The sequence below is a fragment of the Pyrgilauda ruficollis genome, unplaced genomic scaffold (assembly GCF_017590135.1).
Source record: "Pyrgilauda ruficollis isolate IOZ18807 unplaced genomic scaffold, ASM1759013v1 scaffold177, whole genome shotgun sequence".
Classification (NCBI taxonomy): domain Eukaryota; kingdom Metazoa; phylum Chordata; class Aves; order Passeriformes; family Passeridae; genus Pyrgilauda; species Pyrgilauda ruficollis.
Genome location: NW_024516653.1, coordinates 632386 through 658523, shown reverse-complemented (window position 1 = coordinate 658523; position 26138 = coordinate 632386). Strand labels below are relative to the sequence as shown.

Genomic DNA, 26138 nt, shown 5'->3' with positions numbered 1-26138 from the left:
TGAGTCCAAGAGGTGTAATCTGTTGGGTCTGTAAGTTGTGTACAAGCCACATATACACAATTTATGCTGACTGCAAAAAAAATTAGTAAATTAAAATGAATAAATTGTAGCTGCAGTGGCATTTTGAACCCCTGTGGAAAGTACTTGTGATGTATTTTAGAGGTGTGTCAGAGGCAGGGCTGAGTCACATGGGTAAACACCACATTCCTTTTTTTTTGTTTGTTTGTTTGAAGCTGTCCTGAGTACAGAGGAATAGTGCTGATATTCAATTTCATCAGTCCAGGCACAGTTTGAACACCATCATTTACTCTCTTCCTTTCTCAGGCTAATCCAGCAGGAAGAATTCAATCATGCAAGCACCAGAAAGAAATCTCAGATATAAAGAAACTGCAGGGAAATCTGGCAGCAGCAATGATTACTTCTTTCTTTATGGAAGCTTGTCGTGCTCTTGAAACCAACACAAGTTTGGTTTTTTTTTTTTTTATAATGAGATATTAATAGATTAAACTATTATAATTTTATGTGCGTAGGAAATGCTACATCAATTTTTTTTTTTTTTTCAATTAGGTGGAAGCAGCAACCTGAAAACACAGACTGGTAAAAAATAAGCATGGAATCGGCAAAATCAACATTATTTTTTCCACTGGGCAATTACAACAAGAAGACTGATCTGGCCAGCTGCTTCCATTACAATATTTGTTTTCATTCATATTTTTTTATAGTATGAGCCAATCTTGTCTGCTAAATAAGCACCATTTAGTTTAATCTCATGTGATAGACCAGGAAGCTAAAATGCAATGGTTTCAACAACAAAAAAAGATGAATCTTGAGGCTTCTGAGGGGGAAAGGAAGGCCTCCCTACAAATAGTTTGGATTTTTAATACATCCTTTTGATTTGGGAGGTGAAATAGAACACTTCATACCCATACCTCTGTTGGGAGAGAAAAGTGCTTTGCTTCAGGCAGACCAACTGCAAGACAAATACACGAGAGTGGGGAAGGGATGATACCACAATTTTTTATAACACAATAAAAACTCCTTGATTTAAAACCAAACACCAAACTAAATTCTGGAAGCAGAGAGAACCAAAGCCAGCACTAAACACCTGCAAAGGGCTCAGTTTGTCCAACAATAAAACCTCCAAAATTTGTCTCTTGTACTGCCTGTGAACACAGACCCTTTCACACCAGTGCCAGCTGCAGTGTAAAATTACCCTGGGTTATAATCCTACTGTGCTGACAATTTTATGTTCCAGCAGGTGCTGTAGAATTTTTTACCAGCTGCTATCACTCTTGTTGCCCAGCTTTTCTATTTTTCCAGTGGAAAAGGAGCAAATTCTAGTAAATGGCAGGGAAGGAAAAACCAGAGATAATGGTTTGTGTCAGCAAAGGCACCATGTGGGAAAAGCAGGAGCTCCCAGCTATGCCTTAATTACTTTAACTATGTACACCCCTGTGACTGGAATATATTCTTTTTACAGTTTGAAGGGCTGTCACCTAGCAGTGGAAATTTGGAAAAGGATTCCTGTTTTTCCTGAAGAATTAATATTCAACCTGAAAGTGAGTGCCTCTCACTGGCAGCAAAACTTCATGAGCCACGCTGACATCAGCCAAGGAATATGAAAATGCAGACTTCAAAGCTGGGCTGACTCCACCTGAGGAATTGCACTCCGAGTGCTGAAATGAGCAAACTCGCAGAATCATGGAATCAGTTAGGTTGGAAATGAGCTCTGAGGTCATCAAGTCAAGCCCAGGATTGAACACCACCTAGTCACCCAGACCATGGCACAGAGTGCCACTTCCAGCCTTTCCTTAAACACCTGCAGGGACAGTGACGACTCCACCACCTCCCTGGGCAGCCCCTTCTGCCCTCTCATCCTGCAGCTGGGAGATCCCTGGATACCAAACTCCTCCAAAGCAGCCCCACACTGGGTGCTCAGGCAGCACCAGGAGCCAAGGTTGTTTTTTAAACCACAGCGAGCAGCTTGTGGGTGAGGGAGGAGTGAATTCGTGTAAGAAACATCCGGCACAGCAAAATTCCTTATTTCTGAGGGGTTTATAGCTCACAGCTCCTGACAGGAGGGGACAGCCGGGGGGTCGGGCTGTGCTCCCAGGGAACAAGGGCAAGATGAAATGGCCTGAAGCTGTGCTGGGGGCAGTTAGGTTGGACATCAGGAGTAATTTCTTCCTAGAACGGATGCCCAGGCACTGGAGCAGGCTGCCCAGGGACGTAGTGGAATTACTAACCCCGGAGGTGCTTAAGGAAAGCCCGCACGGCGCTCAGTGCCACGCTCTTGTTGACAGGGTGGTGTCCGGCCGTACGCTGGGCTCGATCACCCCCGCCTGATTTATCCCGCGGTTCTGTAATTTACAGCCACACCGCCAAAGCAGCGCCCGTCCCCGGGAGGGCTCGGCCAGGCGAGGGGGGCTGCGGGCGGCCGTGCGGGGACCCCCGGGCGCGGCGGCGGGAGGGGACGCGGGACGCGGGTCCCTTTGTCCGGAGCCATGGGCGGGAACGGGGGGCGGGAACGCGCGCGGGGCGTGGGCGTGGCCCGGGGGGCGTGGCTTCGGTGGCGCGCCCGCCGGCCGTTGGCGGGTTTTGAATTTAGCCCGCGGCAGAAGGCGGCTCGCGATTGGCTGGCGCGCGGTCACGTGGGCGGGAGGGCCGCGAGCGCGGTCCGGCGGGGCGGGCGCGCGGCCATATTGGATCGGTGCGGAGCCGGCGGAGGAGGAGGCGACGGCGGTCCGTCCGTCCGTGCGTCCGCCTGTCCGTCGGTCCCCGCCCGCTGCCCGTCCCGCCGGTGTCCTCCCGCCGCGCCCCCTCTCCATGGCCGACCCCACGCCGCCGCGGACCCGCGGCCCATCCGTCGCCGCGATGCCGCAGAGCCCGACGCGCATCTCCCGCCTGCAGGAGAAGGAGGAGCTGCGGCAGCTGAACGACCGCCTGGCCGTGTACATCGACAAGGTGCGGAGCCTGGAGACGGAGAACAGCGCGCTGCAGCTGCAGGTGACCCAGCGGGAGGAGGTGCGGGGCCGCGAGGTCACCGGGCTCAAGGCGATCTACGAGGCGGAGCTGGCGGACGCGCGGCGGGCGCTGGACGACACGGCGCGGGAGCGCGCCAAGCTGCAGATCGAGCTGGGCAAGCTGCGCGCCGAGCACGAGCAGCTGCTGGGCAGGTGGGCAGCGGGGAAAGGAAGGGCCGGGAAGCATCCGTGGGCTGGCGGGATGGAGATGGGGATGCGGGCGGAGCGCTGGCGGAGGCACCGGCGGTGCGCGCCCTTCGCTGCCGCCCGCCCGTCCCGCCGGCGCTCGGCCGGGGGCTGCGCGGCCGGGAATGAATGAGGGAATGAATGAGGAGGCACACGGGCAGCGCTGCCGCCGCTCCGCCCCGGCGGGAAGAGCCGGCCCCGAGCGCCGCCCCTGCCGGGTGAGAGTGCCCCGGCCCCCGCTGCGTCCGCGGGATGCTCCGGGATGGCTCCCGACCGGTGCGGACGGAAAAAGGGGGGAGTTTTGGTTAGACAGGTTAGATAGTAGGCAGAAGTTGCTTACCGTGCGGGTGAGGCGCTGGAACAGGTTGTACGGGGAGGCTGGCGCTTAAGAAATGAGGTGAAGTGCTCTGATTGCTACCCGCAGCAAGGGAGACCTTGGAGCACCTTCCTGTAACTAAAGGAGGCTGGGGAGAGATTTTTGACAAGGGCACGGAGTGCTAGGCTTTAAACTGAAGAATGGCAGGTTTAGATGGGATGTCGGGAAGAAATTCTTGGCCGTGGGAGAGGTGAGGCCCTGGCACAGGTTGCCCAGGGAGGTTGTGGATGCCCCATCCCTGGAAGTGCTCCAGGCCAGGCTTGATGGAGCTCTGAACGATCTGCTTTAGTCAATGGCATCCCTGCCTGTGTCTGGGGACTTGTGACTTCAGGGTCCATTCCAGTCCCTTAGCACTGCTATTCCATGACTATTCACCTCTCCCTGCACGGACAGAGGGCTGTTTTTAAGGCTCAGGCTGCTTCGGGATGAAAAAATTGAACCTTTCTGAAACAGATTAACTTCGTAATGTGAAAATACTGACTAGGTAATACATGGAGAAAACCAAAGAGAACTGTAATTTCTGTGTCCCCTCCTGGATGTTCAGATGTTACAAAAGGTGGAATTTGTGTCCACACACCCCCCAGATTGGCGGCTTTAGAGTGCAGTGCCAAGATCCCCGCTCTTGCCGCGAACTGATTTTGAGACCAGATTTTGCTTCTTAAACATTCGACTCGATTCAATTGTTCATTTTGTTCCTTGTTTGTGTTTACCTTCAATTTGACTTTTGTGACTGCTGCAGTTTTAGGCATTCCTGCTTTATTCTTGGAATCACAAGGTGTGGCAATATTGGGATGGGGAAAAAACCTCCAGAGTTGTTATTCTTCGTCTGCTACTGTGTCTTAAATGCCCTCTCAGCCCTGATTTTTTCATGATGAGAAAGATACTTCATGTGTAACCAGCATATTGATGTTGTCGCGCGTCTGCAGACAGCTCTGGTATCTTTTGGACTTTGTTATGTAAAAAACTAAAACAGTGAGCTTCTAATTAGTGAGACTAATTGTTCTTGAGGTTATCTCTTGGTGCCTTATGAAAGCCTTAAATCAAAGTAGTCGCTGACAGTGATAGGGGAAAGCCAGGTGTAGCTGCAGACAGGCACCAACATTACTTGACTCTAAGGTCAAGCCAGGAATTTCCACATCTTAGTGATTTTATTGAGGAAGAAGCGCTCTTGTGTCAGCTTCTCACAAAACTCCGTGCGTGGGACTGGGATCTAAATGCAGACTGCAGTGGATTCCCTTTTTGTGGCTGGAACCAGGGCTTTAATAATGTGGACATGGGCATCTGCATATTCTGTCTTGCATTTGCCTGTGATGGAATACTTGGCAAAAACCTGTTTTGTTGAGGGTGGGGTGTTGATTGCCAAGAACTCCTGGATGGTTTAGTAAAACAAACACTTAATGCTGTTTGGGGCTCCTGGATTCCACTTGTTTGTGGCTCTTTGGTGTTGTTTGGTGCCAGACCTCACGATGGGCGTGCAGTTTCGTAGTCTTTGAGTGTTAAGATGGATATCTTGGGGATATCTAAGCTTATCTGTAATTCCGTTTGCAAAGTCTTAAAAAGGAGCAGAGGGGTTTCTCACTTGAACTGGAGCACGCTCCCTCATGGCTTCTTAAAGCTGTTAAGTCACATTATAACCTGACCAAAAAAAAAATACTCTTAAAAGCACTTGGCACAAGTGTGCATAGGGGTACTGTAAAGGTTTGCAAGGTAAGATGAGGATGTGTGATCTCAACGGGATTTTCCTTGCCCTCTCTGAAAGCTGAACTGCAGTGTGCTGTATGCACTGGCTTTAGTTAAAATTTGGGTATGTAACAGAGTATCTAACAGAGCCAGTTGGGGGAGGGGGGGAAAGGAAAAAAAATAAAAGTTACCTGGCATGTTTGGTTTGTGTGGTTTAGGTATTCTGGTAGCCATAACATTCAAATTAGTTATGGTTTTGTTTCCTTACAGAGCTAGTGGAGGAGAAATGGCTCTCCAGGTGTTCTGGGTCTGTGGAGGGAGCAAAGATGATTTGCCACTTCATTATCTGAAGCTGGGCAATACCATTCATGGTCTAGCTGGCCTTCTTGTGTTACTTGAATATTTTTGCAGGTGTTATTCTTGTGCAACTCTCTTACCTCTGGTTAGCAGGCCTCCTTCTTAATTGCTTGACCCATTTTATTCCAGTCATCTTTCAGTCATTCTTAGTGCCTCAAACTCATGCTTCTAGATCCTCTCAAAGTGCTGTAGGACTTCTCTTGTTCTTTCTTTACAAAATTTAAAGGTCCAGTCACCTATTTCTTGGATTTGCTGACTTCAGTGCCGCCTGTATGGTGTGATGCACCAAAAAGCTTGCTCTGCTTATACTTCTAATCCTTCAAGAAAATTGCATTTTTCTCTCTAGCTGATACTCCTGTATATAGCAGACTTGTTGCATACTCTTTTTCTAGAGTGCTTGCCATGCAGTGGGTTCTGCTGTAGCAAAAATATGAAGGTTTCCCTTGATACTTCAAATCTCTAAAGAATTAGGGGTGGAAAAAGTGAGATTAAAACAATTAGCTTCCCTCCATCTGTTGTGGGGAAGGCATGGGAAAGCGATACTCATGGTTGTGTAGGTAGGAAGTTTGTGATGGGCAGAATGGAAATAAAGGAAAATAAATCTCTGTCTCAAGACTTGGGGGAAAAAACATGTTATTTGTGTTTAGGTGTATGGAATTCTTGGGGAGCTCTTGGGAGATGGAGGAGAGGGAGATCTCTCTTCCATAGTTTGAGAATTGAGAGACAGTAAAAATTTCACAGTATTTCCAATTTATTTTCTCAGTGATTAGACAAGACTTTACTGTATGCTTTGCCATTGGTGTTGGCTGCTGTAGAGACATGCCTCTATTTCAGTCCTTTAAATAACAAGTGTAATTAATTGTGACTACTACAGTTTTGCAAATCAAGGGTTGTGGAAGACACCAGCAGTAGCTCCACAGAAAAAATGTCTGTGAATATTGATTTCCAGCTGCTGGACTTGCTCATGAACAATAAAGGTGAAAGGTTGCCTGTAGGTAGCAGGATCTTGCAGTCTCAAAATGTGTGATGATACAATTAGCAAAAAATTCTTTTGGGGGTAACAACTGTTATTTTTAGGTAAAGTGCACTTCCTACAACAGAGAGGCATTGCCTTGGCTGGGAGTTCAGATTGCTGCAAATTCCATATTTCTTGAGAAAAAGATTAAATAGACAAGGCATACAAATCAGTGAAAGATGTCATCCTTGGGCATGTCATAATGCCATCATTTAGGCAGCAGGTCCCAGTTGCTCCTTGACATCCTACAAGACTGCACAAAGCTTCTGCTTTTGAGGGGAAATGTGTCATGGGTTCATCACTTGCCACAAATGCACACCAGGGAGAACTGCTGGGCCAGGATGGTGGGTGGAAAAAGGTCTCGTGTGTCACTGGAGCAATTAACTTAACAAGGGTGCACATTGTGAATTTTGGCACAGCTGTGTCACCAAGTCCTGTTGAACAAGGGCTGTTCAGAAAGCCAAGGCTGGCTGCTGTCTTGTGTCTCTGCTGATGGGTCAGGTTTCAGCATAGTTTTCCACTGGTGGAAATGGTTTCCAAGATAAAGAAAATATATTTCAAAGAATGTTTGCAACGGGGTCTTAATTCAGTGTATGGCAGGTCAAAAATCCCTGGCTGGGCTTGAACACATGTTCTGGTTGGTTGTGTGAGGAAATTGTGTTCTTTAGGAGTTACAAGCTGGTGTTAGCTCTAGTTCATTTAGGAAACCCATTGTTTACATTTGTCTTTGGCAGGCTGGGGTTTCACTGTGGCAGTGTGCCAGTGTTGAGGGACATCTGCTCTCCTGGAAGAGGAGACAGTGTGATTAAAGTAACTTCGAAGGAAATTGTGTGTTTTATTGAAGGTGTTGGTAAAGGACTTAATCTTCCTTTATTATCTTCAGGTGTTTTGTCGCATTAATAGCAAATGTAATTGTGTCAAGCAGCTAAACTTTAATTTTAAATATCTAAAAGATAGTTTATCTATCTGGCTGGCTTGGCATCTCCAGTTGGCCTTCCTTCCCATCTACACTCTGAAGTACATTTCTGCACTGAGATTAGGCAGTAAAATAAATATCAGGAACAGCTTCCCATCAGCCTGTGGCTTGAATTACTGTGCGAGTGTGTGGCACTCTGCAGCTGGTACCCTGAGCAGCTACACAGGACCATGTGGTGTTGGTGCAGGCAAAGAGGTGACACCTGTTCCAGGCTTTTCCAGGGTGCATGTGTGTTGTAGGGAGCTGGGGAGGTACTATGGAAAGGAAGCAAAGACTTGAAATTTTTTTAGGCATATTTTTGTTACTGTAGGTGATCTTGGAAAGCGAGGCAAAGATTGGAGTCTGTGAACTTCAGAGCTCTAATCTGAATCTGTCACTGTTTGGATGTGTACCACAGAGCACCCAGAGAAAAAGTGCGGTGATTAACTGTTGCAAAATAATTCAAGCCACTGAAATGCAAGAATTTATATTCTGAAGTCAGCATGTCTTCTGTGCAGTGTAGGACATAAATATTTGGTCTCGAATACCTGCACATGTAATGATGACAGGGTAATGGGCAGTGGCTTGATATGTGTTTGTGTGTGTAGTTTCTGCTTAGAAATGGAGTTTATGGGGTTCACACAGGTGACCATGAGCTTCAGGTTGGATTTGTGGCTTTAAGTAGGGTCACAGCTGAGCAGTATGTGACCAGAGATGATGTGTTGTTGGTTGCAAACACTACATTTAAATAAAATGGGTGACATGAGACAAGTTGAAACCATGTTACATATACTTATTTACAGGAAAGCCAAACTCTGTCCAGTTACTCTTATTTTCTTGTTGGTCTCTATTAAAAAATTTGAATGCTCCTAGTTGCTTATGTTATTTTAAGTCTCTTTCTTGCAAAATACAGCCTTAGCATTTTGTCTGCCGTGGGGGAAAAAATGTGGGAAAGTGACCGCTAGCTAAATTAAACACAGAAAATTCATGACTGTAGTTTTTTTTTTTTTTATTATTATTATTTTCATATTTCTCTACAAGTGGAGTAGAAAACCAGCCCACTGTGCAGTAAATGAAACTCTATATGGGTCTAAATATAGGTTGTATTATCAGGAATTGCAACACTTGTGTATCTATGTCATGACTTGGCTGAAAGCCCATGCTTTTCAAGGAGGGTTTGATTAATGTTGGTAATGCTTATCTTTGTGATCAGGCTCTTAAGTAGCAGCAAAAAGGAGTGGGTGAGGTGTGGGAGGTGAGAACAATCTGTAGGCTGGTGGCATCCTGCACTTGGTCAGTTTCAAAGGAAATTTTGAATTACACCTCCCAAGGTCCTGCTGCTGACTGCTTGCCTTGCATTGGGTGTGTGGTTTGTCTGGCTCCAGATGGTCATTTCTAGAAAATTATTTATTTGGGGTTTTTGTTTAGTTGAGGGGTTTTTTTTGGTTTTTTTGTATGGCTTTTCTATTAACTCAGCAAGAAGTTTAAAGAGATTATGGGAAATTCTAGGTTGTTGTAAACAATTCCATGGATAAGAAGATCCACGCGCTTTGAAGTCAGAAGGGAGAAAACCAAACTGCTTCTTTGAAAAAGATGCAAGTCAGCAATTACTTGTTTGCTTTTATTTTCCTTTCATGAGTCAAACTACTTGAAAAGGAGCACAGTTCTAGGTAATTTCTGAACACTGCAACAGGAAGGTGTTTGAGGTTTTTTCATTTGCTGTATTCAGATGTAGCTTTGGCTCTCTGGGGAGGAAGAAGGCATCTATTGTCAAGAGACTGAAGCTCTTCCTGGTCAAAATTAATAGGTGTAAGGGTGAAGTATGTGTTGTATACATTAGTGTTTGATTTTTATAAATCACAGAGGCTTTTCTGATCTTTCCCTCCTTTCCTGTATTCCCTTTAGGGCTGGGATGACACTTGAGTTGCTGAGATTTCATCTGGCTTCCAGCGTTTGAAGTGCTGAGCTCTAGTTTCTGTTTTCTCTCTGAGAATGTGTTCACATGAGCTGTCTCATAGTTAGACAGCTCATGTCACTAACAACTAATAGTGCTTAATTTTAATTCTCCACCCACCCACCACCCCCCCACTGTGGCTTTTGTTGCATTAAATTATAGTGTGGCTTCACAGACAGTCTTGTTGCAAACAAGCCAGAAAGGGCTGATCTAACTGGTAATACTATTTGTGGTACAGGTACTACACTGGGTTTTAATCATGTTGTTGTTGCTAGTCTATTTTATTATAATACCCCTTTTTCTCTGCTGATGCACAGCAAGAATGCTCTTCTCAGCTGCCTTTCAGTCTGTAAATGCATTTAAAAGGCACTTGCATTAAAATAATTTAAGATCCAAGCAGTTTTAAGGTATCCACGTACTTTGGATAGTGGCACATTTTGGGGAATCTCTTTGGGGAGTAGCACACTGTCTAAAGCTCTGCAACTTTCTCATTTCAGGGTCTGACTTGGTAGGCTTGGTTTCAGCATGGGAAACGCAGTTTTCTTCATGTTTTGATTAAAGCTTTTTTCTCAGAAGTGATCAGTGCCTGCTGTGGACCCTCATACTCCTAGTAGGGGATGGAGAGATTGGGTTTTTTACACGTGTACTAAGACAACATACCTTCCCTTCCTTCCTTTTCCTGTTCTGCTGCGCACCTTCCTTGCATGCTGCAGTTCCAACAGGCCTGGGTGGAAGAGGAAGGACAGGACAGAACCTCTAGGGAATAATGCAGAGAGCTGGAAGCAGGAGTGTCCAAACCCTAAATCCTGTGGTTTTTTTTCCAAGCGGTGGATCCAGCTGTGGGTCTGAGGAGTGAAATGCCACTAAGGCAGTGGGGAGTGCTGAGCAGGAGGAAGCAGCTGAGTGCAGCAGAGAGTGTTTTTGTGTGTCTCAGGGGCTCCCAGCCTGGCCCTTGGATGCCATGGAGGGGGGAGCAGGTGCTAATCCCACGGGATCGGGATTAACGAGCGCTAAATCTGTTGCGTAAAGCCTGCCATGTGGTGTGGCTGTGGTGCTGTAACCTCCAGACTGCATTCAATCCCTGCATCCCTCTGTGCATGCACCTCTCCTCAGCATGATAAGTGCAGGTAATCTTGGATGAAAATAGGATCTTTTAAAGCTGAGGGTGTCTCCTTTTAAAATTGTGTTGATGTTGCATTAGTTCTCGTTTTGTCAAGGAGTTTTGCTGTTGTGTCTTATAAACTGTGCAGTGACTAAAAAGAGTATTGGATGGATTCTGAATCTATCCAATTTTAATTTATCCAATTTTCTTCACATTATTTTTTTAATTCTGGGGTTGGGTTTTTTTGTTGTTGTTTTTGTAAACGTCTGGAAAGAAAAGCATAAGAACTGAAGAAGGATATGTCATCTCTTGTGTTATTGAGGCTAAATCTGTCCATTCCTTTAAAAAGTTCATGGTTCAGTTAAGACCATCTAGGACTTCTGCGTGCTACTGCCCTTGATAGACAAATGTGGATATCCCAGGCAGAAATATAATGAACTCCAAGGCTGTACCACTTGTTACACATTTAATGGCTGCTTGTGCCATCTAAGGACAGGAAACACTTTGATTCAGGATTCATGAATATAGCTTTCCCTTCTCCTGTTTTTGATAGTAGCCTGTTACAGTATTATTTGTAGATAATAAACTTGTGTTTATGGGACATCACTTTTTCCCCCCCCATTTGATTTCTCTGTTTGAATATGCTGGTTTAGGAGATAAACAACTAGAAAATGCTTGACTGCTTGTCTAGACACAAAAACCAATTTGAAGGTAATTTGAAAATCTTCTGTGCTTGCCTTCATAAAGAAATTACCTCTGCGCCACTGTAATTTCTATGATGGCAGATATTGTGTAAACAGGATTTAGGTCTGCTTCCTCAGGTCTATGGAGCTTTGCCATTTTTGAAGGGTGCTGCCAAAGCACAGTAAATTTAGCTAACACAAAATGGTTTTGACAGGTTTTTCTCAAGTTCAAGATTCAGACTGCTTTATTAGCCACCAACTGTCCTTGGTTTTCTTGCAACCACTTTCTCTGGTTTGTTCCAGCTATGGAAAAAAGGAATCTGACCTCAGTGGAGCCCAGGTCAAACTTCGTGAGTTTGAAGCAGCCCTGAATTCTAAAGAAGCTGCGTTGGCCACAGCCCTTGGTGATAAGAAAAGTCTGGAGGGAGAAATTGAAGATTTGAAAGATCAAATTAGAGAGGTGAGAAGGAAAGATAACTAACCATCAGGTTCTCTTAGTGAGTGAGATGGTTTTCTGTATTATGAGCTGCCAATCTGATAAAATATAACTTTGTAACCAAAAAAAAGGATGAAAACCTGTGAATTTTAAGAGCTGAGAGAGCCCTTAAAACTGCAGATGCTGAAATTAGGAGGGATGTTACTTAGCGGGAAGAAAGCAGGTCAAGACTCAAAGTACACTTGACACTTTTCAGAAGTGTTTTGGGGGGCACATTGACTTCACAAGAGCAGATAATAACTGACAAATAACAGTTGCTCTGCCCTCCTTTTGGTTCTGCCTGTGGTTCTGCATGTTCTGGTGGAACAATGAGGAGGAAAACCTCTTGACCTAGTTTTGTTAGCCTTTTGATTTGTAATCTTGAGCAGCACCACCTCAAGGAGACAAGTTGTGGAGACAAGGAAACTGGTGTTTTCTATGTATTAAAAACTGATTTGTAAGGAAAATCATTGAGTAGCAATTTTAATGCCAGCTACTAACGTGAAATATATAGAACTCACTTGTATAAGCAACTGCAAAAGTGTGTATGTGTGATATGTATTATTACTGGGGTAAATATTGGGATTTGATTGTGAAGTTAAACCTTAGTGTATAGTTAGCTGTAGATCTGTGAGGCTTTGGCCATCGTGTGAGTTCTGCTGCATAATTTTTGTGTTGATTTCTTTATTCCTTAAAGCTTGAAGGTTCTTTAGCTGCTGCCAAGGACCAGCTTATAAACGAAACCTTGCAGAAAGTGGACCTTGAAAACCGTTGTCAGAGCCTCATTGAGGACCTGGAATTCCGTAAAAATATGTATGAGGAGGTAAATTTAGCCTCAAGAATTAACATTTTTAAAGAGAAGAAGGCAACTGGTGTGGGAAATTCTAGAATAGGAAAATAATTTAGGTTGGGAGGTACCTTTGCAATATGTCTGAACTCCTACTCAGAGTAGGGTTTACCTCTGTTCTAGCATGAAGATTTCTAACTTCCTTTTTCTAGGAAAAATTATTTTAACTCTGAATTCTTGTGGTAAAATAACTTTATATATCATGTTGTTTCATCTTAAATTCTGATCATGGTATGCAACGCACATGTCTTTTTTTATTAATGAGAAAGTAGGTTAGTAATTTACCACATAATCCCATTATAAGAAATATAATGGGGGGAGACTCAAATAGGTGCTCTGGACCTGCACTGTTTTTAATTTCAAACCTTTCTAATAGGATGATTTTGAATAATGGAAACAAAAGTGGAGGAATAGTTGTCTCTTAGAGCTTTCTCTTGCCACCTTCCCTTTCAGCTAGGGCATTAATGTGAGGCTTTCCAGGAGGAACCTTAGGGCAGTAACAAATGAACTTGACCATACTGTCTTTTTTTCCATGTGTGCTTTTTCTTGCTAGAAGTATTTTCAGCTTGGTTTCATGTTGTTAGAATTCCTTTCTTTTGAGAGAAAGCACAGGCAAGCACACAAGTAAATGGGGAAAGTGGGGTGACTGTTTGATTTTGTTGAAGCACAGAGGAGACCTCAAGAAAGGAGGGATATATTTCTAAAATCTGATGATGCTGTGGTGTATTTGTTGAAAGTTGAGAGAACTCTCAAAAAATGCTAGTGGTATCCTAGCTCTTATTTTAATGACTGGCTATTGCAAAATAAACATTTATACTAAAGATTTCCTGCCAGAATAATCTGATCCTAGAACCTGCATTACTCTTCACTCAGCAGCATAGTCTCCTGAAAATTTTTTGTCCTGCATTCACTGAGTGTTACCATGTTTTCCTGGCTCTCACAGGAAATCAATGAGACAAGAAGGAAGCACGAAACTCGCCTGGTGGAGGTTGATTCTGGGCGTCAGATTGAATACGAGCACAAACTGGCCCAGGCCCTCCACGAGATCCGGGAGCAGCACGATGCACAAGTGAAGCTGTACAAACAAGAGCTCGAAGACACTTACCATTCCAAAGTGAGAACATGTTTTCACACAGCTGTTTGATGTACTTTGTTTTTGTTTTGCTTAATAGCATAATTGCTGGCGGCTCGGAGGGGTTTATTAGGGAGCTGGGTTTGAAATTAGCATGCGTTTGAGTGTGGATTTGCATTTTCACTTCTCACTTTGGGAGCAGGTTTAATCCTCACCAGGTACAAAAACAGAAGGGAAGGAAGCACTGTGTGAAGGTGGTCTGGGGGGAAAAGTGATTAATGCTGGGATTACTGTGAATTCAAGGAAAGTTTGTGCATTGTTAAGCATGATACTGAACAACGATCCGTGTTTTGCATAAAAATTCATAATGGGGCTTGGTGAGAAGACAGAGTCCTCTGAGCCTGTACAAAACATGGGGAAGTTTTACAATGCCCTGTAACTTCTGTTTTTCACTCATCTAGGCAGAAAGCTGAAATCAGTTATACTTCATCATTTCCTTCCTCTGCTGTTACTCAGCATTTATGTCAGGAGGCACCCTGCAACTGAACCTGGTTTCTGTGGCTGTGCTTGTTGCAGTTGGTATTTTTTAAAAGCAAAGTGGGATTTTACATCAGAAAAGCTCATGTAAACTGAATTTATTAGCATCGGTTTTGGTCTTTTCAGCCTGCTTATCTCCAGGCCTTCAATTTGGCTTGGAAAAGATCATTTAAAATATGATCTATAAATAATAAAATAGACAAAAATGCCAATAATAATACTAATAATAAAACAGCCAAAAGTGCAACCTCTCATTGCTTCCTTGGTCTTTATCTTCAGGTGTACTCCTCTGTATTTTTGGAAACTTAGTTATACAAAATAAATTAGATTCTTTGCATCGCCATCAACAAGTTCAATAAATCTGTGGTGCAGCTCAAGTGTGTGTGGTAGTGTTCCACAGGAACGATTTAGTTACTTTATAAAAGTAAAACTATTGAAGATTGAAGTGATAGAATGAAGCAGTAGTGGCTTAGGGCACTGGTACCAATTTGCTCATATTGCCTGAAAGTTAACAATTTTCTTAGAGAATTGGTAATTTCACTTTAGCTTCTTTACTAAGAAGTATTAAATAAACATTTAAGTGTATTAAATAAACTTTGGCCAGCATGAAAACTGAACTTAGTATCTCAATTTCAGTAGTGTCTACAAGGGAAAATTTTAATCCTAAAGTAAATATTCAGAGAATTGGGATTCCAGGCAGGGCAATCCAACGTGGTGACCACATTTTAGCCCTAAAGAAAGAAAAGTTTCAGTGCATTGGAGCTGCAGAGAGGAACTGGGGTGGCTTTGCGTGGCCTGTGGCTTTTTGGTGATTCATTCCTTCTTCTGGTGAAAGTTCCTTTGAAACTGATGTCTTCACTTTGGTGCCCTGCAGCTGGAGAGTGCCAGGCTGTCCTCGGAGATGAGCAGCTCTGCAGCCAACACCATCAGGGAGCAGCTGAACGAGAGCCGCATGCGCATCGACAGCCTGTCCTCCCACATCACCAGCCTCCAGAAAGAGGTATCCAGCTGTGCCTCCCCGGCCCTGCTACTTACAGATGTTGGGTTTTGCATTGAAGGGCTTTTCTTCCCGATTAAATTTGTTGGGTTTTGTATTAAAGGTCTGTCTTCCCCCTCAGTTTGTTCAGTGTCACGACCGGAGTTTGTTTTCTCTCCTCCTGCTCTGTGCTTTTTCAAATTCCTTAATGTTTCCTTTTGACAGACTTTATTTTCTTTTTCTGTGTGTAGTATTCTGCTGTAGAGCCAGTGTTTGAAACGGGGTACTGTTAACTGGCTTTTCTGAACATTTTTGTGGATAAATGAGGCAATTTTAGACAAATGTTTGTTAAATGTTCTTGACACTGAGCAGTTTAATAGTGACTGGACCAGCCTAGTGTAGAATTCTACAAAGCAACATTCAAAGCCAGAACTGGAATTTGCAGTCTCTTTTCATCCTAGATCCAGTTTGCATCCAGACATCTAAAAAAACCCAAAACTAATGATGTGATCTTGCCCAGATTAGGAATGTGAGACTGAGTAAAAACATCAAATAACTGTACTTAAGCATCTGTAAGGCAGGATTATGAGCAGAAATTGGTTATTCCTAGATCACAGAGGGCATAGATCACACCCAGAGAAGTGTGATATAATGTATGACAAGTGATATGTTCAGTATTGGCCTTTTTGTAACATTGTGGGCACTGCAGTGAGAAAAGCCAGAGTGAAAATCAGAAATATTAGGAGTAGGTTCTACAGTAAGCTTTTGGAACATGCCACAAAACATTTAAACTTTTTTATTAATATAAAATACTAGTACTGTTTGATCTTTTCTGTGGTACATTTTGAATTTTATTCCTCCTGTACAGTAGACTCTAATAGGACATCAAAATTCTTTGTATTTCTAGTGAAAAATATAAATGTGAGGGATATTATTTCCTAATTTTCCAAATAAATTGGCAGATACTAGTAAGAGTCTTCCTAGTTCTCCTTTTACCTAGTCAAGTTAGTCTCTGGGAAAGATCAGGTGGTAGAATGAATGTGCATGAGGTTCCACAGGAGTTGGATGGAAAGTTTTGGCCACATAGATCTTATTTCTGCCTTTAGATTACCATCATCTTTTGGGGGTTCAGTCAACAGGTTTTCTTAAGTTAATTTCCTCTGTTCTGTTACTTCAGATGTGACAGCTTGGTTCAGAGGACTTCCTTCTGAACTGGCAAAAGTGTTTGTTGCTAATTTCAGGGCAATCAGCTTCAGGGAAAATGAACTTCTGTTGTTTTGACTGTGATTTTCCACCAAAGAAACCATTTTGCTGTGGTTTTGGAGTGGTTTTTTATGGTAGCATGAGTGAAATCAGCCAGGACACGTCTGTTTTCCACTTTACTAGCATTAAGTTAAGCTTTATTTTCTTGGAAATCTTTTATTTCTGATGTTGGTCTGGTTTGAGCTGCCAGCTCTGAGCTCTGTAGTAGACTCCACTGTGATCTTCCATATGATACAAAACTCCATTTATTAAATTCCTTATCTGACTCCTAGCATTGACAACCAGTTATACTGGTCCCTTGTGTCAGACATGGAGACTCCCTTTCCTCTCTGTCTCTGGAATATGTGCTGACTTCCTAAATTTGGATACATACATAGCAAACTTTGTGATTATGGGGCATTGGTTCCTGTGTCTGCTACTTAATTAAAAAAAAAATTAAATCTCAAGGGGCTGTGAAACAAAGGAAAGCATGCTTATGGAAACTCTAAAGCTGACATAATTTTGGGCTTTCTTTGATAAGCATTCCATTCTGGATATACAGTTTTAAGATCTGCTGACCTGATGGAATTTTTGAAGCAGGAGACAAATCAGATTTCTTCAAGGAATGCTTATCACCACACTCTGAGCAAGCCTTGGAGGCTTTAAGGATAGGCAGGCAGGTTTGCACTGACAACAACTCCTATTCCTTTAGGGGAGCTGCCTCCCAGAATTCAGGATTAGCAGCAACAAGCCAAAGCACAAAGCAGACATCTGGAAACTACAGAGCACTGAAAAACCTCCAGGGGTGATCACTCCTCCACCTGCCTCCCTGGACAGCCCATTCCAATCTCTGACCACCCTTTTGGTGAAGAAATTTGTCCCAGTGTCCCGCCTAAACCTCCCCTGGTGCAGCTTAGGACTGTGTTCCTGTGTCTGGCATGTGTTAAACACTTAAACTCTTTAACTCAATTTTTCTTTCCCCAAGTAAATTCAAGGGAAATACAGAGTACAGTAGCATATTGTCAGACCTCAGAAAAACAAAGCGAAGTAGTTGTTTTCCCAAGGATGTTGCAAGTTTCACTGGAATTTGAGGTGTTTACATTTGCAGCAGGTGAGGTGGAGAGCAGGAAGTTGAACACACGGGTGAGTTTGAGCTCAGAAATAAGGGAGGACACAACTTCTGTGTTTCGAATTCTGTGTTGCCTGAACAGCAGAACATGTAGAGGCTTGGGTGGGCTTTCCTCTGCACCATCGCTGATGTTTTCAATGCTTTCCCTCTAGTCCAGAGCATGGCAGGACAGAGCACAGGAGCTGGAGAGCAGCTTGGCCCAGGAGCAGGAAAACTGCCGCAAAACACTGGCAGAGAAGGAGAAGGAAATTGCAGAGATAAGAAATCAGATGCAGGAGCAGCTGACTGACTACGAGCAACTCCTGGATGTTAAACTGGCACTTGACATGGAGATCAATGCATACCGGAAATTGCTGGAGGGTGAAGAGGAGAGGTAGGAAAGGACATGGCAACCAGGTGCTGTCTGTGTTATCTCTGTGCTTTTCTTGTCTCTTTCTCTGTTAAAAAGCAGTTTTTAGTGGTGCTTGACTGCTTTCCAAGGCACTGGTTTTGCCCCCTCCTGTCTGACACAGTTCAAAGTCATGATGAGACCAAACACACTGATTGTCAGACTGGCTCTCAAGAAGGCAGCAAACACTTTTTTTCTTTTTTTTGGGTTTAGAGCCAGCAGAGAAGAAGCACCTGTTTGGTGCTGTGTTTAATATTCTTCTTCGAAATTAATTGCAGGGTTAATTAATTGTTACCCAATAGAATAATTTTAATTAAGTTATTGTGATTGCCCAGCTCATCAGCCAGCTGCATTTTCCACATCTGGCCTCAGAGTTCTTCCAGTACTGAGAATTTTCACCTCTGTCACAACTGTCATTTAAAGCAATTTTGTTCTTCACTGTATTCTGAGCTGCTCTCTGCTGATTCCTCTCAACTGTGGGGATGAAACAGCCAAAGCTTTTATGCCACTTTTTGCATTAATTTCCCACCGTGGCTTAAGTCTCCCTAGGGTTTTTGTTTCTCTGTAGTCTTCAACAAATGCACAGAAATGCTTTTATGCTCTTAATGTAGTAGTCCATCAGTATTCTGTGCTGCAGGAACATTAATCTGCTGTTTGACAACATTTTATTCACCTCTTAAGTACTTCAGCCTTCACTTCTTCATGTGACATGCTCTGTTTACTATGTTGCTATATAAATTATGGGAAGAAGAGGAGATGGAAGGAAGTTTATTTTAAAAGAAAGGTGGAAAAAGTGAAACCACATCATAGAATCATTAAGGCTGGGAAAGATTTGAATCCAGCTGTTGACCCAGCACTGCCATGGTCAGCACCAAACCCAAGTGCCCCAGAGTCCCCAAGTGCCACATCCCCATGTGTTTACAATGCTTCCAGGGATGATGAATCCACCACATCCCTAGGCAAAGCCTGACTGCCTTTTCAGTGAAGAAATTCCTCCTGGTACCCAGTGTACACCATCCCATATGTCCCAGCTTCATCTCTTTCCTCTCACTCTGTCCCGCATTCCCCACGATCGCACCCCGACCCCCTACTCGCTTCACCCTCCTGCCAGCGAGTTGTGGAGGGCAAGGAGGTCCCTCCCTGAACTTCCCTTTCCCTGATGGGATGTGTGTGTGTGTTTTCTCCCTTGCCCACACCAGGCTGAAGCTGTCCCCCAGCCCCTCCTCCCGGGTGACCGTCTCGCGCGCCTCGTCCAGCCGCAGTGTCCGCGTGGCCGGCGGCAAGAGGAAGAGGATCGATGTGGAGGAGTCCGAAGCCAGCAGCAGCGTGACCATTTCCCACTCTGCCTCTGCCACAGGGAACGTGTCCATCGAGGAGATAGATGTGGATGGGAAGTTCATCCGCTTGAAGAACACCTCTGAGCAGGTTTGGAAGTGACCACGCGTGTCGTGAGTTGAGGCGCCGGGGCGTCCTCGGCGCCCTCGCAGCTCTCAGGCTTCACTTTGAGCCCAGAGCTTGTGGCTTTAAGGAGCTGGTGTGTCTCAAAGAAAGCTTTCACACACTGGTCTGGATTGATGGTGACTTTTTCCCCAAGGATTTTTGGTGCTTTTGTTTTGCTGCAAGGTGGCCCGTTCCCCAAACCTCACACTTCTGCATTCTGCCTTGCAAGTAATGCACCTGCAAAGCTTTACAGATGACATTGTTCCTGATAAGAAATGCTGCAAGCAGACACCAGGCTACTTTAGAAGCCTTTTCAGCACTTTCTCTGCCTTAAAAAAGGCTCAAAATAAATGGAGATGCAGAATAAAGGTCTAGATGAAATTAACTGCCAGTGTCCCTTGTATCTGCATAGAGCTTTCCTAAATCACAGTTTTTCTTCTTCCTTGGCTGCACCGACAATTTTATGAGCCCTCAATTCCCATACCAAAGCCACTGTTGCAGTGACTACTGAGATTATGTGATTCTCTGAATAGGTTAGAATTTGTATTGGGAGGGTACACATATCTGCACAAATGAAGAACCCTTTGACAAATACTAATCACTTCCTTATTTTGCTCTTAAAATGATGCTGTTACGTGCAGTACATTTCCCTCCTTTATCTTCACTAAAAGGCAGCTTGTTGTGATGAGCTGGCCTGGTTCCAAGTGTCCCGGTCCCCTCTAATCAGGGAGGATATGGACAGGCTCCTCCAGACAGTGGTAATGTGGGTTTTAATTACCTGTAATTACCCTGGGGAGTGATGGTTTCGTTCAGTGAATTCAAGAAACCTTGACATTTTTCTTGGCCTAGACACTTCAGTCTGTAGATGACTCAATTCAGCCAGATCAAAAACTTTCTGGTGAGTCAGAACCTGCCTTTTTTTTTTTGCTTTTTTGAGAGTTTTTTTTTTTTTTTTGAGCTTGCCCCCACACATATACTTTTTAAACTCCATATACTTGTTTTTCCTCCACTTTAATTTCCCTGCACATCCATTATTTCATAAGGAAGGAGAAGCATCAGTTTTGTTCCCAGTAACCATGGGTGGTTCATGTTTTTAGCACTTTTCTAGGGGGTTCTAGATTTGAGCAACTACCTGTAGTGCAGTGTAATAAACTGTACTTGGGGAATATTCATGAGTGTTTTGACAGTTTATATAAATAAATAGATTTTAAAAATTTATAAAATCCTCTCTTAAGTATGGTGTGTTTTGGTGCAATGACAAACTGAATGTCAGTTTGTCAATCCATTGAAATATATAAGATTGTTTATTTCAGATAATTTTAACTGAAAGTGGCACCTCTTGAATGATCAGAACCTGTGCTGGTGGGATAGTTGAAAAAAATGCTTTTTTTGAATTTAAAACTCTTGTTTTGAATTTAAAAACACCTACTCTTGTTTTGAAGCAGTCATTCTGTAAAGATGACTTGTATGTGATTTGTTAATGCTTTTCAAGTAGTTGATAGGAAAAAAATAATATAGGGATTATGTGGTGGCAAGTGTGCATATGTAAAAATATTTCAAGAATACTAACAGCAATATTTTGTTTTCTAGGAAGCCTGCTTGCCATTCTGTGCTTCAAAACACAATAAATATTTGTAAGGGGATTTTAATATTTAATACCTATTACTAATATGTATTTCTCTGGACCAAGTGATAATAAAACTGATGCAAATCATAAACATTAGTTAAGTTAACATCAGAACTCAAAAGCAGAATGTATTAAGCTTTAATTTCAAATAAGAGGTAAGATAAATTTACCTAAAATTATTCTAATTCCATGCTGAAGATCAAGTGATAATAAACCCCTTCACTTAAAGTTTTGTGTGTGTCACAACCTTAAAGGTAAAACTACATGCAAAGCAGAAAAACGAATGCTGGTGGAAATAACTATTTTTTTTCCTCTCCCTTTTTTAGGATCAACCTATGGGAGGTTGGGAGATGATCCGAAAAATAGGAGACACTTCTGCAAGTTACAGATATACCTCAAGATATGTACTAAAGGCAGGCCAGACTGTTACAGTAAGTTGTCAAGTTTCCCTTGAAATGGACTTCAGGTCAACTTCTGTGGGCCAAAAAGACAAAAGGATTTTTAGTTTTGTGCTTCCTCTGTATGTTTTCAGGAAGTTGTCACCTGTGTTTGTGTTGGGCATTGGTTGTGTCAGTTGCTGGGATAATTAATACAGAGATGTTTTTTCAGAATTTTCTGCATGAAGCACTGATTTTCACCACGTACAGGTGAAAATTTTACATCATATTACACATTCTAAAGTCCCTGCATTAAAAACACTTGTGTTTTATTGCACAAAACTTTGGAAGATGCTTGCTTTTCCTTGCTGGCAGGGATTCACAGCTTTGCTTAAATGAAATACTGCATTAACTGAATTTGGAAATGTGGTAGAACTGGCAAAAAATGCTCGTGTGTGACTTCTGTTGTCAGATCTGGGCTGCAAATGCTGGAGTGACTGCGAGCCCTCCCACTGACCTCATCTGGAAGAACCAGAATTCCTGGGGCACCGGTGAAGATGTGAAAGTTGTGCTGAAAAATTCTCAGGGAGAGGTAAAGCACCTCAGATCTGTGTGAGGTCTTTCTGTGCTGGCATCACCTGCAAGGATTCAGATCAGGGCTCCATACAGGAATGCCCTGCAGTGGTTTTTTTTTGGTGAAGTTTTCTCCTTTTGGAGAACTAGCTGCAGTTTAGAAATGCCTCTACTGAGCCCTGTGATTTTTTTTTTACTCTGTATTGAGTCTAAATAGTGGAAAAAATTACTTGTTCAGGCATCTCCCTCTTGGGAGGAGCTGGGCAGTGCCTTAGAATATGCCTTGAAAAGAAAGTTTTGTTGAACTCCTGAGTGATTTGTCTTCTAAATCAGTTTTCTTTAAGCCTGTGTGCTTATGAGGAGTGGGGAATCCCACAGTGAAATCCATGTGAAGCAGTGAGGGTTACTGTGATATGCTGCAAATGAAAGAAAATAAATAAATATATATGAAAAAAACCATATTTTGGAAGAACCTCATGACTGTGTTGTCAGAAACAGTCCTTTAGTCATTAAGATATTTAAAGCTAAGCTGTTTATGATCAACAATGCTTGAGAAGCATACAGACAAAATGAGTAAAAGTAGTTTTCCCAGCAGATGGAGCTTTCATTTCTCAAAAGTCTTAAGCAAGTGGGAAACAGGAGATTTTTTTTTTTTTTTTTTTTTGTTTGAAGTCTTAAAAATCTGTCTTGCAGGAGGTTGCTCAGAGAAGCACTGTGTTCAAAACAACAGCACGTAAAGGGGAAGATGAGGAAGTTGAGGAAGAAGTAGCTGAAGCTCTGGATGAGGAAGACATTTACCGTCAGCAGGTATTTTTTTTTAGCATTAACAAGGTTATTTACATTGAAAAAATGGAGATATAAGTCATGAATTATTAAAAAAAAAATCTGAAAATAGAGTGTGGATGTTCTTTTATTTATTTTTTATCAGTAATTAAGGAAAGCATGGAGCTGTCTTACTGAAAATACTGCCTAATATATATCCTGTTGCAGAGAAGTACATTTTTTTTCAAATTTAAGATATGGGGATTTTTTTTCCCCTTAAACTCTGTTCCTCGTAAGATTCCCCCCCATGCCAATTGTTTATAGTGAAGCTTGGCTCAAGAAGGTAAATTTACTGAAAGTTTTCAGAATTTAAATCTCTCTTTATCTCTGATAGAGAAAATCATGGTAGTGTCTTATACTCACGTATTTTCTATGATAGAGAAAATATTTTCTCTGATAAAGACAGATATTCACATATTTTCTCTGATAATTTGAGATTTGAAAACTCTTTGAGAGAAAATGTGCCTGGCATGCTGAAAACATGAAATTTTGAAATCAGTGAGGTTAGATTTATTATATAAAACCTCTTAAGGTTCTTGTTCATGCTCCCTGATTCAAATATGACAATAAATTATATTTTTCTGATACTTGTCCTCTATTACTCCTCAATAAGAAAGGACATGTAACATTGTTTTAATTCCAGGGTGAAACAGGTTGTACAGCTTTGCTGACTCTTGTTTGTACCATGCCAGGCCAGTAATTTCATATATTAAAAAGTGTGTGTGTGTATATGTATGTATATACATATATATAAATTTAATTATATATTAAATATAATAATATATTTAAATATACAATTAAATGCTTAAGTATATAATTAATTATATATAACTATGTAATTAATGTATGTTTGATAGATAATTAATCTATAATTCCTATAAAATTTATATATACTTACTTAAAAGTATACATCAAAAAGCACAGTAGATTATTTTGAGTGGAAAAGCATTTTGAACATTATGCTGCTGGGTGGTTTGTTGGAATTTTTTTTTTTTTTTCTGGGTTTTTTTTTTGTTTTACATGGTTCTCCCTTGTTCACAACAGGCAGAGCAAAGAGCAGCCAACAGAAGCTGTGTGGTCATGTGAAATTCCAGCCACTCCAGGCTCCTCCAGCCGTGGTAATCCCTGCCTGCAGAACAGAGCCTTCTGAGAAGCACAACCTTATTTTCCTGTCTGTGAATTTTTAAAGCTGCGAGTCTGATGGCCTTAAATTTCCTCTGCCAGTGAAGGAAGGGAAAAAAAAAAAGAAGAAAAGAAAAAAGGAAGGTTTGTCACAAGCATCTCGATTTCCTTGCAGGATGTGAGCTGGTAGCTCCTGACAAGGAGAATTCACCTGATGCTCCTGTGTCTCTCTCAGATTTATACACCAGTCTCTCTTCATTGAAACCTTGCTGGAGTAGGAATATTCCAGTGTGTTTTGGGGATCGATTTTTTTTTAGATTATACCACTCTAGACTAGTTGCTACGACCTCTTTGTAATTTAGGTGCTGTTGGGGATTGGTTTAGAGCTTTTAATTTTGGAAGAGGATTCATGTTACACTTTGTAGTTGTGTTGTTAAGATAGTGTTACCAGCTTAAATTTTATGTGTTTTTTTTCTAACAAATTAGGAAGCTGTTTTAATATGGATTGCCTTACTTGTTTACAATTTTTAGTAACACAACAAAGTCTCTAGAGGTCTAGTCTACATTTGTATGGGAAACAGTTGTAATTTTGCCAATGTTGAAAGTTTTTCTGTCCTTTTCACATTATTCCAATGTCTGGAAAACATTTTAATAAAGTATGTCTGTGCTACAGAGTAAAGTTTTTGGAATTTGTTTCTTCCTAGAACTGAGCTAAAAGTTGAATGAGCATTGAATCCTTGAAATTGATGGGCTTTGAAGCTGAAGAAACATCCATTAAATGGAACAGTGGCATTTGAGGTGCAAAGATTCCTTCTGAATAATGACTGATACTGCTTCACGTTTGGAAAATCAATTCTTTAGAGCTTTATTCACACTCTGTTGCATTTGTGCTCATCTTGGCTCATGGTTCTGTCCTTACTGGACTGGCTTTTACTGCATCCTGCAAGTGCCAGGCTAAGCAATGTGAGCAAGCACAGTAACATAAAGAGAAATTTAGAAGTGCTATAAAATACTTGTCTTTGACATAGCCTGAATTTACTGTTTCAAATGCAAAGCCAGAATTTTGAAGTTGATTGTATTTTTTTTTTTTAATTGACTGGACTTTTCATGGCAAAATTAAGATTTTTTACATGTCTTTCACCTTGGATGAACCCTTTTTTGGTGCCATTTCAACCATGTGCCAGCAGAAGGTGGAAAGGGAGGGGTTGATGTACAAATCTGAAGTTATGGTAGGAACCTTCCTGCATGGTCAAATTCTTGGTTGTAGCTTTTGTAGAGCCTGTTCTTCAATGGCAATGGGAGAAATGCAGATTTTAGAATAATTCTTCTATTTTTTTCTTTGCTGTGGCAGGAATTACTGTAAATGAAAAGAAGGGAATGTTGGGAAACAACTGTGAAATATGCTGCCACAAGGTGGAGGTCTTGTTTTGCTTGATTTTTTTTTTAATACTTGTACAGCAAGCACCCAACACTTCCTGCACTTCCCTGCAAGTTCCATAACTTGATTATTATTGGTTCTGGCATTAGATACAAATTGCATCCTCCTGCAGGTGAAAACTCTTTAGCAATTTACTGCTTGTAGCTGGATAAACACTTTACCAGAAATGTTTCTGCTCAAACACAATCCTGTGAGAAACAGATTAGGACTTTAGGAAACAAGTGGTTTGACCTGTGCAGCAAACCTGTGAACTGCATTCTTTTTTCCCAGTGTTCATTATAAAAACCCCAGTGTAGTCAAAACTGGTGCAAATTTGTTTGTGGTGCTGTTGACAGCAGTTTTGTCCTAAAAATTGGTTTTTGCTTTGTGTTTCCTTGTTCATGATTTACATATATACATCACATTTGTCCCAAGCTGACAGCAAAATATGGACAGAGAAATGAATACATAAATTCTGTTCAACAGATGCTATTTATTAATTTCCTTCTATTAATAATGTAATTTTAAATGCTTATTCTTAGTTTAATTTCTTCCCATGAAAATTTGTCTTATCAGTGTATCATTTTGATACTACTGTGGGGGTTTCTGGATTGAAAAGGATGGTTTTTATCTGTCAAACCCTGTGTTTCGTATTTATATTGAACTGTAAGCTGTATCTGTACTTCAAGTTAAATGCTGCTGCTTTTACAGAAATGGCCACGTGATAACTGTGAAGGATTTTCTCCAGGCAAAGAAATCAAGT

General features: G+C 42.1%; 1 protein-coding gene across 1 annotated transcript; it reads left to right on the top strand.

Annotated features, from left to right (window-relative positions):
- Positions 1 to 2696: 2696 nt before the first annotated feature.
- On the top strand, positions 2697 to 24630 carry LMNB1 (lamin B1). The gene is made up of 11 exons (XM_041464269.1): positions 2697 to 3176; positions 11635 to 11791; positions 12504 to 12629; positions 13597 to 13767; positions 15137 to 15262; positions 17762 to 17982; positions 19197 to 19422; positions 21391 to 21495; positions 21914 to 22033; positions 22708 to 22821; positions 23881 to 24630. Exons 1-11 carry the CDS (start codon positions 2827 to 2829, stop codon positions 23920 to 23922), a joined length of 1758 nt encoding a protein of 585 aa, XP_041320203.1. The 5' UTR covers positions 2697 to 2826; the 3' UTR covers positions 23923 to 24630.
- The last annotated feature ends 1508 nt before the right edge of the window (positions 24631 to 26138 follow it).

Coding starts and splice junctions, on each gene's coding strand:
- LMNB1 (XM_041464269.1), top strand. CDS start 2,827: ATGGCCGACCCCACGCCGCCGCGGACCCGCGGCCCATCCGTCGCCGCG. Junction 11,792..12,503: donor TGAAAGATCAAATTAGAGAG/GTGAGAAGGAAA, acceptor TATTCCTTAAAG/CTTGAAGGTTCTTTAGCTGC. Junction 21,496..21,913: donor AGGCAGGCCAGACTGTTACA/GTAAGTTGTCAA, acceptor TTCTGTTGTCAG/ATCTGGGCTGCAAATGCTGG.